This window comes from Primulina eburnea, unplaced genomic scaffold (genome assembly GCF_022965805.1).
Source record: "Primulina eburnea isolate SZY01 unplaced genomic scaffold, ASM2296580v1 ctg507_ERROPOS390280, whole genome shotgun sequence".
NCBI classification, from domain to species: Eukaryota; Viridiplantae; Streptophyta; class Magnoliopsida; order Lamiales; family Gesneriaceae; genus Primulina; species Primulina eburnea.
The window spans coordinates 145246-158377 of NW_027331309.1; the positions used below are offsets into that span (position 1 = coordinate 145246).

Genomic DNA, 13132 nt, shown 5'->3' on the forward strand with positions numbered 1-13132 from the left:
TTAAATATATAATTATAAATTTTATTTTGTTATAAATTGAATATAAATCAATATATTTTAACTTATGACAATAGTTTTTCCTAAATATTATTAACATAAATTTGGAAAGTAAATTTAATGATTTATTAATTTCTAAAAAATTTGTTGTATAATGATTAAATTTCAAAAAAGTATATAATTTTTAGCAGATATAAGTCTGATTGGAACCACTAGATTTCATGGTGGGGGTAGGTGTCGGTTTTGGCGAACAACTCCATATCTGTCTCATTATCATCTCTACTCTCGTCTGTGTGATTTATGCGCTAAGATATCATCGAATCAACTAAATCACATTTATTTCAAGTATTTTGAGCGTAGCTCACATAGGGGAAAAATCAAGCATTTGTTTTATGGAACATATTTTAGATGATATCGTTCGATGTATCAAGTTTTCTTTATCCGCAACAAAAAAAAAAATTTAAAAATAAGTTATATTTTGCCAATCAAAAAAATTATATTTAAATTTCTACCAACCTGATTTTATTATCATTTGACGAGGAAAAAATATTCAATTATCATATTTTGAAATATCAGTTGAATTGATATAATATGCGTTACTGACCAATTCGAGACGATTGATCTTTAAAATATTATATTTTCAGGATTTCCCAATAAAAATGAGTTTGCAATCAACAAAAGCTACGCAGCATTTGTCCTTAAAATTACATGTAACAAAATCCATCACTTCAAATGATGGCAACAACCTTAACTTCTCCAAACAGTTTCCTTTTCAATGAATACATTTCATTTTATTCCCATCTCAAGTCCACCCATACATGATTTGCAAAGATTCTCGAAATTTTATTGGTTGGAAATTGTACACTGTCTACGTATGCATTAGATATGCAAGAATTGGGCACACATAATTAAATAGTTTGATGAAGACACATTTAGTTTTTTTTTTTTTTTTTAAATATTCAATAGCATAATATTGTCATAATTTACAAAAATAAAAAATAAAAAAAAAAGGTCCAAAACAATTTTAGAAAAATTCTATACAATCCAATAACACCCCGGATTAGAAAACAAAATATACTAATGTATGAACAACTTGATTAGCCAACCGCGTACAATGTTGAACCACAAACGAAGAAGCTTGCCTGTTTTATTGTTGTATATACTTCCATAACAACATCAGAAACATTTGTTTCCATCAAGTTATTAGGCCATCCAAAAAGATACATCAGCGTCACGCAATATAGGAAAGTGAAATTCAATAACACTAGTGTTAGATCAATATAGGGAAAAAACAAACACGAAAGATTAAAAAAAAATCCCAAAATATTTGAAGTTAACTATTCTATTCCTAGGTACAGTTTGGTACATAGGATATGATAAGTAAGGGATATACAGTATAAAGATAAATCAATGATAAATATAATGATAAGATAATATGTTGAATGTTTGGTATGATTTTAACTAGAGTGATTAAATTTATATATTGACATGTAATGACAAAATTAACCCTATCATAAAAACTTATATTTCATTGTTATCAAGATCTTGTAATTGTACTTTTTTTTTTATTTTTTTTATAATCTTTTTCATATCGAATGAGCCTAGTAACTATTTGTGTGTGTATATATATGTATCTATATATTTGTATATATGTATGTATTTAATAAACATTTAACATTAACTTAAATGTATTTAAACAAATGGGGGTAATTAAGTAATTTGTAGTATATTTTATCATTAAATTAAAACTATCACACCTCTTACTAAAGATGTTTTATCCTTCTAAAAATGTATTTCTCAAGGGCCCATGATATTATCATGGGCTTTTTAAAAACGTACCAAACGTGGGAATGCGGATTTTTATCAATCTCACCCTTATCTCATGTACCAAACAATGCCCAAAGTCAATATCAAATATAATTAGGAACTAGCATAGTTGCCAACATAATCCAAAGTCTGTAGCCAAAGAGTCCCTGTATTTGCATGTATTGTCACATGGGATTGCATTTTGGACGCAGACAACCTTGTCCCTCTCCCATGTCTTGAGCCAAATCAACTGCTCTATGTGCCAACTCATAATGCCAGAACAATCCTCATGCTTCCAGAGCAATTAAATGCTCATAGACAGATAAAACCTCTTGAAAATTCACGTCTCATTTATGCTTAGAATCGATCCTCGGTTGTCAAAAACCTCTTGTTTTTTATGACATGATCACTTCCACATGGAGGAAATATACTAGGTTCAAATACTCCACCCTAGTTGTTTTTGTCTATATATATATCGGTTAATCCAAGATTTTTTGGGTAGAAAAGATACTGGATGGGACGAGACTTGTCAATGGAATTAGGTGATCTCGGATTTTCTAACAATAATTTTTATTTTTTGTTTAAAGATATTATGAAATTGGATTTTGATAATCTTATACGAAAATATAAACCAATCTAATTTCTATACTTTAAGGCATAGTTTGGTATACGAGATAAGGAAGAGATTGATAAATAAAATTCTTTATCCCAAGTTTGGTACATTTTTAGAAAGCCTTATAATATCATGAACCCTTGATAAATAACTTTATATAAGGATAAAATATCACTTCTATTATGTTTGATAATTTTAATTTAATGATAAAATACATTACAAATAACTTAATTGTCTTCAATTTATAAAAACCGTAAACCCTATCTTCTCTCATTTCACGTGTGCTTCCATCGATCCTTCACTTGTGCTTTTTCATAGACTAGTCATACTACATTCCATACTTTGGTTTTTGAAATTATAAAATTTATTATGATAAGGTTAATTTTGTCATTACGATCTAATATATAAATTTAATCACTTTTCTTAAAATCATACTAGACATTAAATATAATATCATACATCTTATTTATCTTTAATCAATCATTATATTATATATCACATATTTATCCTATCATGATATACCAAACTATGCCTAAGAGATTGTGTAATATGTCATGCTAATAAGCTATATTATATATGAAGGGTAAATGAATAAATTGAGCACAGAGTTGCTCTGGCATTATGAGAATTGCTCTGGCATTATCAGAAGCCATTCTTCTTCCTCTCATCATGAACTCTATTATTACAGAGTCGATCAAAATTCCTCCGACAAAAACATTATCTATCCCCCATTTTTCAGCCACCCTTTTCGCTTCTTCTCAACATCGACTCTAAGAATTCAACGAGAATGGCGAAAGAGACATGAGCGGAAGTGAAAGTACTGTTCGTAGATTTATGCGGCTCATATTCTGAATTCCGACGCGGAAAAAGGTAATTCTATTGAAAGTATAGCTAATTTCGCCTCTATCTGCTTCATCATTCTATGGTCCCATATGTTTACTTGCTCTGTGTGCGCTTCTCTCTTTGTGTTTTGTGTAGCATTAAAAACAGGAACTTTTTGGGAAATGTGATGGCGAGCTATTTTGAAAATGAAAGGGTGGATTTAATGTGTGGTATTAGGAGGATGGGTAGTGGATTTTAAAGCTTAAAGTTGTGTTCTCTGATGAAAAATGTCAATATCTTGGAAGCTTTTATGTTTACTCTTACACTCCAATCACGAGCCTTTCTGTGGTCCATGCCCAATAAAATTAAGGCGTGTATCCAAGACTTCATTTATAGAGCGAGTAATGTATTTTTGAGGTCTTGGGAGAGTTTTAGACTCGGGAAAATTATGATTTTGTAGACAATCATTACTGTCTCTAGCCATAGGATCAAGAAGTTGCAGGACTTTGAAACAATTCGAAACTGTGTAAGTTCTATTTGGTCTGTTCAGACCTTTGTTAGGCGTTAAGGTTTGTGATATAGCTTCGAGTTACTAGTTTTTTGAGCATTTGAATGTAAGTCTTACCCTGTTATTACTTCTAGACTGATTCTACAAGGACTTCAAGATTTCACGAAAATTGGATTTTTGGAGCAATGAGGAAGTACTCAGGGTCGTTTAGGCACTCCGGTGCCTATACGAGCCCAGGAACACCTGAATATGGTGGTACCATAGACGAAGTTCCGAAAGGATGGAATTCCGAGCGAGTGCCACTGGCAACAAGTAGTGGTGGTCGAAGGCATATTAGTGCTGCTGCTTTGATACCCTTTAACAGTGGGAGGGCTCTGCCTTCGAAATGGGACGATGCTGAGAGATGGATTACGAGCCCTGTTTCAGGTCATAGTCCTTTCAACACTTTTGCAGCTCAATCTCAGAGGCACCCAAAGTCGAAGAGTGGCCCATTGGGATCTCCCGGACTTGTATACCTATCCAACTATTCACCCACCATGGATGGTGGCAGTGTCAAGAATTTCATGGGAAATTTACCGCTTACTACTGGGGTACTGGTACCTGAAGGTTTATCCATTCAGTATGATGCTAGGATCATTTCAAAATCAGATTCTCCGTACCCTGGAAATAATATAAATCGGAGTACTAGTGTGCCTGGGGCGTCAGATATTCTCAGTGAAACTATGTTTCCTACTTCTCAAGGTACATATGACGTTCTCTCGTATGATAATTCTACGATAAAACTAGTTGCACGAAAAGTCATGTTTTCAATTGACGAATTGAACATCTAGGAGACATACTTGACCGAACAGAGGAGGAAGGCCTAGTTTCCCCGGATGTTTCGCGAAGGGATATGGCAACTCAAATGAGTCCAGAAGGAAGCACTCATTCATCTACCAAAGGGAGACTATCATTCTCCATTTTTCCTTCATCTGGATCAGTCCCAAACGACAATGTTTCTGCAAAAGATGAAGTTAGAGATGTCCAGGTAGACAAAGGCACGAGTACTGGCAGGGACACCAAGAAACAAGGACTAAGGAAGATGAAAGATTCAAGAAATACTGAAGACTTACCCTCACCTTGGAGTAGTGCTGAAGCAAGAAAAAACGTCAGGTGTGTCAATATGGGAGCCCGATTACCTGAATATTTGCTAATTAAGGATCACAAATTAGAGAATTTGTAAAATTCCAAAAGGATTCAAGATAACAAGGTTTCTTCTTGGATTTCGCAGGTTGCAAAGAGAAGAGGCCAAGATCAGTGCTTGGGAGAATTTGCAGCAGGCTAAATCTGAAGCAGCAGTTCAAAAACTCGAGGTTCGTGTTGTAGCATCACACCAATTTAGCTGTGTTAAATGACCTGGTGTATTTTATTTTATTTCTTCTTCTTCTTCTTTTTGGAAAAAAAAAATAAAAATTCAGTCTTGTGTAGGATGTTAGTTGAATTGTATCGACCCTTGCTAACAATTCTGTTTCCTTAGATGAAGCTAGAAAAGATGCGATCAGCCTCGATGGACAAAATCTTGAAGGAGCTCGAAATCTCGCAGGCAAGAGCTCAAACCATGAGAAACTCACTGGTGGAAAATCAAACTTCTCAAACTTCTATATTTGTGAAAATGCGCTCTTTCAGCCATCGCTTTCTTTGCCATAGGAATTAGTAGTTTATGGAATAATGTTTCTTTCCTGGTTCGCTATCAAATTTAAAACTTCCTCGTGCTTTCTTGACCTCAAATATTGTTTGTCAATATGATTGATTTATTTCTGGCGCCAGTTAAGTTTTTACTGCACTGGCAAACGGGAAGTACCGTCGTATTGCGGTTTCTAATTATTCAGGTTCCATTTTAACAGCATCAATCATTATTTGAATCGATTTGAACTAAATTATATCCCTTGAAATGAGAAAAAAATGATTTAATAAGCAAAACAGTCAAACTAATTATTCAACAATTTTTTTATAAGATATTATTAAAAATATAAAGGAATAAATTTTATTAAATATTTTATAATGTATTTAAATTAATTTGCAATTATGATTTCGCACAGCTCCGGTTGATTATTTTTAGAAATCGAACATTAAGGCTGGGTTCCAAAATCAAAAAGTTATATTCATAATTAGTTTTCAAAAATTAATTTACTGTTCTGATTCCACGCATTTCAGGATGATTAATTTTAGGAACCAAAACCAAACATCAAAAGCTGAAACTGTGGTTGGGTGTAATCCCATAGGGCTGGCTGTTGGCACTTGCGTCCTGAACTTGGTTTGTGCTATCTAACCCTAATGTAAAACGTGTAACACAGTAGGAAACATCGTTCAATAACTTCCAATTTAACAAGTTAAATTCTAAAGAACAACGAATCAATAACTCACATGTTTACGTAACCGACTAATGGATGAATAAGATAAAACATTTGGCTTCATGATCATCCACGAATCCCAAAAGCAATGGTTCACATTTCATAAACAAGACCAGACGTAGATGCAGCCGCCTTTCGGCAACTAATAAGGCCTGTACCTGTAATCTGGGCGTGATGGTCTACCACCACCCATACTGCCACCCGCTCCATAACCCCACTATCAAACAAACATACACAACATAGAAAGGATCGAGTGTTAGCACAATGGTGAGAATATTATAACGAAAATTTGATTCCAGGACCAACTGTACTCACATCGTCGAAATCCAGGCTGCCGTACATTCTTCCATAACTGCTACGCATATGTCCACCATACCCTGGTCCACCATAGCCATATGGCTCGGGAGGATTACTCGCCATGAAATTACTACTGGGGCTAGGATCATCAATTGGTGTAGCAGAATCAATTGCAACCTGCAATGCATCGGATTAAAACCTCTATATTACTAATACTCGTACTATTTCTCATTTACAATTACCATGTATGTTGAAGACCTAACAAATACAATGCATGTTACATCAAATATCTGTAAATAGAAACGGGCATTTCACCAACAAAGAGATAATATCCACAAATGTAAGAATAACATATATATATATATATATATATACCAACAAAGAGATAATATCCGCAAATGTAAGAATAACATATATCTATATATATATATATATATATATATATATATATATATATATATATTGAAACTGAACGTAGGGGCAGATGTCATCTACAAAGAATAATGCATCAAAATGAATTGTTGATGGGGTATTTAATTTGTGAAGATCTTTTGAGGCTGCCATTGGCAGGACATCTCTGGTAAACTGATGGAAGTGAAAAACACATCCTGCCGTCTGTCAGATAACCAAGTGATCACTTTTCTGTTTGTCAAGTATTACCGGATAAATCAGTCCTAAGTTTTAGGTACTTTCTCACAAGTGACGAGTCAAACTGAACCCGCTAGACCGGCACATCAAGCATTGCCCGACGTGTTCAAGATTTTACATTGCAGAAAACTTAAGGAAAATTACGAATCACGATGTTTTGAAACCTAAATCTGTACACATCGGGAGCATAAAACATCTGTAAAAATCATAACTTCCTGGACAGAGTCACACCTGGTGCCCACATATTTCATGAGATCTTCTAGCTACGCGGTCTGCAACACCATCATCAGCAAAAGTTACAAAACCAAATCCTCGATGACCAGTCCTCTTGGGATCCTATGCAAAGTACGACAATTCACACAATTATTTAAACAAGTACAGATACATATGAGCTATCACATCTATTTCTTACCTTTGGAACATAAACATCTAAAATACGACCAAATCTGCCAAAATACTGACGAAGATCTTCTGCACTTGCCTCCTGAGGAAGCCTGCCAACAAAAACCTTTTTGCCCATCCCACGAGGTGGCTCGCCTCCTTAATCAACAATTATACAACTGAGTGCAACACATCGTTTAAAAGATAATCAAGATTGCTTTCAGGAAGTAACTTACTTCCATAAAAAGGACCAGGATGATGATCATACAAGGTTGGAGCACCAAGCGCAGCATATCTAGTTGCAGCACTAATGTAAGCATTATAAGCTCCATATCCTCCTCCTCTTCCACCGCCGCCCCCGCCGCCACCCCCACCCCCACCCTGACCCTGAGGCATTCTGCTAACAGGTCTAACATCATCCTCCTACAGTATATTATCATTATCAAGTGAACAAGGAGACTCTAACTATACAATGAATTTACGAATTTAACTAGAATTTTAAAATAAAATTGTAGCTACCTTTGGAGTAGCCCTGTCCACAACTACAGTTGATCCTCCCAATTCGTGTGTGTCAGCCATCAGATCATCCACTGCATCTGTGATTATAAAAGACAGGATGGAAGGTGGGTTCTGCAGTAAAAACAATAAAAAGGCAAAAAATGGCATTGCCTGCACACCAAATGCATACTAAAAAAGAGTCATGAACACTGCATCAACTAATCATATTCAAAAGCTTAACCTTTCCAGTGTTCTAATTTCTAAAATTGGCCACATGGATACGTAAGAATTTCCAAAATCATGAAAACGCCTTAGCTTAAATTTTCTTTGCAATTCAAAAGGAATAGGATTATGATAGTGAATTCGTAATTTCGTACAGTTAAGAACCACATGGACAAGCCAAATTACAATCCAGCAAGAGATGCATGGAAAGGAACACCACTAAAAGCCAACAACTTAAGAAAATAGCTAATTACAGCAAGATGAAAGGATGTGGGCATTTGACGTTTCTTGAAAAGACGCAAGAAGGATATACTGGTACCATATTTCATGCATTTGAATAATTGGACATGTGCAAATAGAACCTACACCTAATAAACTTCTCACAAAGGTTTCAAAAGGTACCCATAAAAATCATACAGAAAAAAGTAAATAAGACTATAAGAACAACATTAACAATAAAATTACCAGCAACTGAAAAGGTGATGAATCCAATTCCACGATGACCTTTGGTATTTGGATCCTGAGAACAAAAATTGGATGATACGATGCTACATATTTCAAACTGCCATTCATAGGAAATGAGATAGAAGTATTAACCTTTGGCATGTATAAATCTGTTATGTCACCGTACTTTTCAAAATGGCTGCAAAATAATATAACATAAATCACATTTAATCTCGTCAAGTGTAAATCCACACCCAATCCCCACTGAAAATCAACAAATTGAACAAAACAAGCGAGCGAGAATTGGTATACGAGGTCCAAGGAACCTTCTAAATGCAGCTTCAGTGACAGATGGTAGAATCCTCGCCACAAAAATCCTGGTCACTTTCTTTGATGGTGCTCTCATCTCCTCCTGCGAACAGCACATAGAAGATTCAAATAGAACATCAGGGTTATTACCAGCCACCAACAAAAAACAAATGGGTTATGGACAGGTTCAGGACTTTGAAATGGATATTGTGGAACAGCTGAATGATTTAAGAAGGTAACCTTAGGCGTGGCTATTTTGACTTCCAAAACCCTATTGCCAAGGAAGTGCTCGCTAGTTAATGCAGCCTGTAGCATGCGCACACAGAATATATGTTATCACAATGCTGCTTGAAATTCTGCTCTCACGCACACATAGAAAAACACAATGGACAGTTGAATGAACATTGAAATTCAAACCATGCGGAATAACATAAGAGGGTTACAATCATGTGTCAAAGCAGTGCATTACATTACCTTGGCATCCTCAATAGCAGCAAACGTTACATATCCAAAGCCTCGCGAACGGCCTGTGGACCGCTCCTGAAATCATTACATCAAAAAAGATAAGGGATGCCTTTAAACATTGAACCCAACAATATCATAACTATAAGAACTGAGAAAGTATAATTACGTTCTCAATGCAGCACCTAGAAAAATATGAAGACATATCATAAAAATTTGATTACCGCCCAAAAATCAAATAAAACAGTTCCAGGTATAAAAAATTAATGAGAAATCAACAAAAAATAAAACAGAAATTTCCCACAATTTTGCGTTCGTGGGGGAGACAATTTATCAATTCCTTCCTACTTGGAGTCCAAAAACGAAACATAGAAGCCTAAATCTTATGAAAATATAAAAAACATTAAGCCTGTAAACTCCAGAACAATAGTCAAGAGGTGTCGGACACCAAAACCAGATCTTTATAACCAAAACAGCAAAGAACTAACCTTCATCACGATACAATCTTCTAAATCCCCAAACTTGCTCATGTATTCTCTCAACCCTTCAGTATCCACATCCCAGGGAACTCCCAAAACCTAAAGAGGAAAACCAAAGCACATGCACAAATTCATAAACTCGATATAGAACATCGCTTTCTTGGTCCCATTGACGAAAATCTGTAAACTTACGACAAGCTTCCGATCAGACATGACGATTGACGAAATAGATGTGGCCGCTCTCGAATTCCTCCCCTCTCTCTCTCAATAACCCTCAATCGCTCAAGCACTCTTCCTGCACACAACAATAATAGGCACACCTCTTTCTCACAACACACAATCAGCACAAGATACCAAATCAAACTCACCATTTTTTTTTTCCGATCCTTGATACTGAAGACAGATAAAATACCTCAAGAAAAAACAGGATTCATAAAGGAAATGACTCTGAATAGCTTCGGGGCACTCATCACTAACCTTTCGATTCGATTGGGAATCAAAACCCTAAAGTCGCTCGATCGCTCGCGCTCTCAATCGCTCGCCGCGCAGCCTTCCGCGGTTATAAGCTCGCCTGAATTTTGTTTTCCACTTTACATATGGCCAAAAGAGGAAATAGCGATTTATCCCGTATACTAACACGCTTTTCCTTTTTCTTTTTCTTTTTCTTTTTTTGGTCAAGGAAATAGAAACAATGAAACTTGGAAGTTCAGAGTAAGGTCAAGACTCATTTGATACCGATACCCTAAATTTGGCTTGAGATCTTAGTCGTCCCATTATTATTAATAAACATTAATAAAGACTCCACTCATGCAAGTTGGTTGGTGTGTTATTTATTTTAAATTTATGCAATATATACACTTGTAAGACATGATTAGGAATGTAAACGAACCAAATTGTTGTGAACTATTCGAAGCTCGATTCGATAAAAGCTCATTTGAGCTCGTTTAATGAGGCTCGTTAAGATAAACAAACCAAACTCAAGCTTTACAGTATTCGGCTCATTAGCTCGTGAACATGTTCGTTGGTAAGTTCATGAGTAATCTTTTAGATGAAAAAATAATAGTTTTGATATTTGATTTATTGATTTTGCATATTTTTTATTAAATATATAAAAAAATCTATTAAATTTATTTATTATAATAAATTTAAAAATTTTAATAAGAATAATATATTTTTCTTTAAGTATATAAATTATTTTTTAATTAATTTAATGAAAATTTAAATGTATAGTTCATATTTATTAAGCTTGTTTAGGCTCGATAAAGGCTTGAATAAGCTCGTGAGTCATACATATATTCGTTAAATAAAGCTCGAGCTCGGCTCGATATAAATGAACCAAGCTCAAACATTAAAGAGTTCGGCTCGGATCGACTCGATTACATCCTTTGACATGATAGAGCCAACAGACTTGATCATGGTCTGCTTTTGTTTTTTTGGTTACTTTTTTTTTTCAAAATTGACATAGATTCTGATCACATCGTATGAATAAAAACCCTCGTGCATTTTCATTTTACAATTTAGGAACTAGAGTACGTAAGATCCAGCATCATTTCCTCGTCCAACATTCTCAAATATTGGAACATTGATTCAACAGTTGGGTTTAAAAATATGTGGATCTTTTATGTTTTGTTAATAGTCAAATAAAGTTAAGCTCATAAAAGTGATCTAAATAAGGCTACGGGTTATTTAGACTTTAATGTTGTCTTTTACGTGTAGAGGCTAAATGGGTTTTTTTTTTTTATTTGAATGATGAGTGATGATATGGTAAAAATCCTATCATAGCATTAATTATATTTTAGAGATGTCACAAAATATTATATGGATATGCAGAAATTTAGTTACCATGTATTACAAAATTCCATATCAACTAAGACTCTACACCTATAAATAAAGGGCTCCTAAACCCTAATCAAGGTACGATTTCATGTACAATTAGCGGAGTCATCTCACACGTTTTCTTTGATACACAGTTATATTTTTGGAGTGGTTTGATTCGGTATATTGAAGAATTGGTTCGTGATTATCGATTCAAGGTATTTTTATGGATGCGCATTTTTTGAGCCCATCAATGACGCCGTATGTGGGAACGAAATTTATTCCCATGATTGGATCTACTGGTTGAATTGAGAAAAAGAACAAAGAGAAAACCCATCACCGCACCCTATCATATACATGGAACAAAATACACTGCAATTCCCCCACCAAGCCGCCAGATACCCACTCGTGATTTCTTAACCAGCCGGAAAAATCAAACAAGACATGTATTCCCCAACGCATATCCGATCGTCACTGAACCCCCCCTCCATGCCACGTTTTTTCTAGAACTCTGCCACGTGAACTACATAGGTCTCCCCACCACAAAGCCCACATCGCCGCTCCTTAACGGTTCGTCACTTTCGATCCTTCGCTATTACACTCACTGTCGAGAACCACAGTTCGAGTTGTCGACCCACAAGCATGCTTCACCGTACGCTGTTCAGTTAAGCACCAGTCTTGCTCTTCGCTTCGCCATCTCAGCCGCATAACTATGGACCCAACAGATTTCTTGATTGGATTGTCACTAAGTCGATGATCATGTCTCCTCGAGATCTGTGATTTGTTTTTCAATTCTCGCATGCTGCATTCTAATTGTTCCATGGAATGCTTGAGTTAACCGATCTCAGACACGCATACCTCATGAAAGATTTCAACGATTTGACAGAATTACGGTGCTCAGATTGGTGTTAAGGATGAATCTATGCTTGTTGGCAGCCATAATTAAGCCGGAGTGGTATTGAAAACCCCGAGTTGAGTTCTTTCAATCGAAGGTTTTCAAGAACTGTTATCAGCCTTGTTCTTCTAGAGGCCATCAATGTTTCGTTCGAGTGCTTGTATGTTTCACATTCTTCCAACCAAGGAATTTCTTTAACATTTTTATTTATTTCCCATTGCTATAATTTAATTGCTGAACAACAGCTTCAAATTGTGGAGCTATAGTTAAGCTATTCTGCTGCCTAGTCTTAGGATAAATGGATTAGAGCTTATTTGTCTTACCCTTTATGTTGCATGATGTAGTTAGTGTGATTTGAAAAATAAGTATCATTTTAGGATAAAAGGGATACACTTACTAAAGAAATTATTTACTATGAATTGGAATATTCATAGGAGATTTGATTTTTTTTTTTCTTACTATCAAGGCTCCTTGGTTCGAACTTATGGGCTTGGTTGCAGAAATTGAAGGGGCTGCCTTTATCTTTTGATTCTCCTGACTTTATAG

General features: G+C 35.3%; 2 protein-coding genes across 8 annotated transcripts; one reads left to right on the forward strand and one right to left on the reverse strand.

Moving 5' to 3' along the window:
• Positions 1–3126: 3126 nt before the first annotated feature.
• Positions 3127–5626, forward strand: LOC140821320 (uncharacterized). Of its 4 annotated transcripts, none has more exons than XM_073181793.1 (5): positions 3127–3286; positions 3930–4487; positions 4577–4898; positions 5017–5098; positions 5263–5626. In XM_073181793.1, the coding sequence occupies exons 2-5, from the start codon at positions 3932–3934 to the stop codon at positions 5437–5439; spliced, it is 1137 nt and encodes a 378-aa protein (XP_073037894.1). In that variant the 5' UTR covers positions 3127–3286; positions 3930–3931; the 3' UTR covers positions 5440–5626. The 4 variants fall into 4 exon arrangements, with proteins under 4 accessions (XP_073037894.1, XP_073037891.1, XP_073037893.1 ...); XM_073181790.1 differs by having other exon boundaries at positions 3128–3286; positions 3881–4487; XM_073181792.1 differs by having other exon boundaries at positions 3128–3286; positions 3895–4487.
• Positions 5627–6078: 452 nt separating this feature from the next.
• Positions 6079–10497, reverse strand: LOC140821302 (uncharacterized). Of its 4 annotated transcripts, none has more exons than XM_073181759.1 (14): positions 10354–10497; positions 10069–10171; positions 9886–9975; positions 9410–9475; positions 9176–9241; positions 8953–9038; positions 8780–8825; positions 8648–8702; positions 7982–8058; positions 7699–7885; positions 7494–7621; positions 7313–7417; positions 6452–6610; positions 6079–6353 (listed from the first exon to the last, which is right to left on the reverse strand). In XM_073181759.1, the coding sequence occupies exons 2-14, from the start codon at positions 10087–10089 to the stop codon at positions 6279–6281; spliced, it is 1161 nt and encodes a 386-aa protein (XP_073037860.1). In that variant the 5' UTR covers positions 10090–10171; positions 10354–10497; the 3' UTR covers positions 6079–6278. The 4 variants fall into 4 exon arrangements, with proteins under 4 accessions (XP_073037860.1, XP_073037862.1, XP_073037861.1 ...); XM_073181761.1 differs by having other exon boundaries at positions 10289–10466; XM_073181760.1 differs by having other exon boundaries at positions 10069–10198; positions 10354–10456.
• Positions 10498–13132: the final 2635 nt, after the last annotated feature.

Bases quoted from the DNA above. Each gene is read 5' to 3' on its own strand.
- LOC140821320 (XM_073181793.1), top strand. From the start codon at position 3,932: ATGAGGAAGTACTCAGGGTCGTTTAGGCACTCCGGTGCCTATACGAGC. The intron at 4,488-4,576 runs GTACATATGACG...TTGAACATCTAG, and splicing joins TATGTTTCCTACTTCTCAAG to GAGACATACTTGACCGAACA. The intron at 5,099-5,262 runs GTTCGTGTTGTA...CTGTTTCCTTAG, and splicing joins CAGCAGTTCAAAAACTCGAG to ATGAAGCTAGAAAAGATGCG.
- LOC140821302 (XM_073181759.1), bottom strand. From the start codon at position 10,089: ATGTCTGATCGGAAGCTTGTC. The intron at 9,039-9,175 runs GTTACCTTCTTA...TGCTGTTCGCAG, and splicing joins TCAAAATAGCCACGCCTAAG to GAGGAGATGAGAGCACCATC. The intron at 7,622-7,698 runs GTAAGTTACTTC...TTGTTGATTAAG, and splicing joins TCCTGGTCCTTTTTATGGAA to GAGGCGAGCCACCTCGTGGG.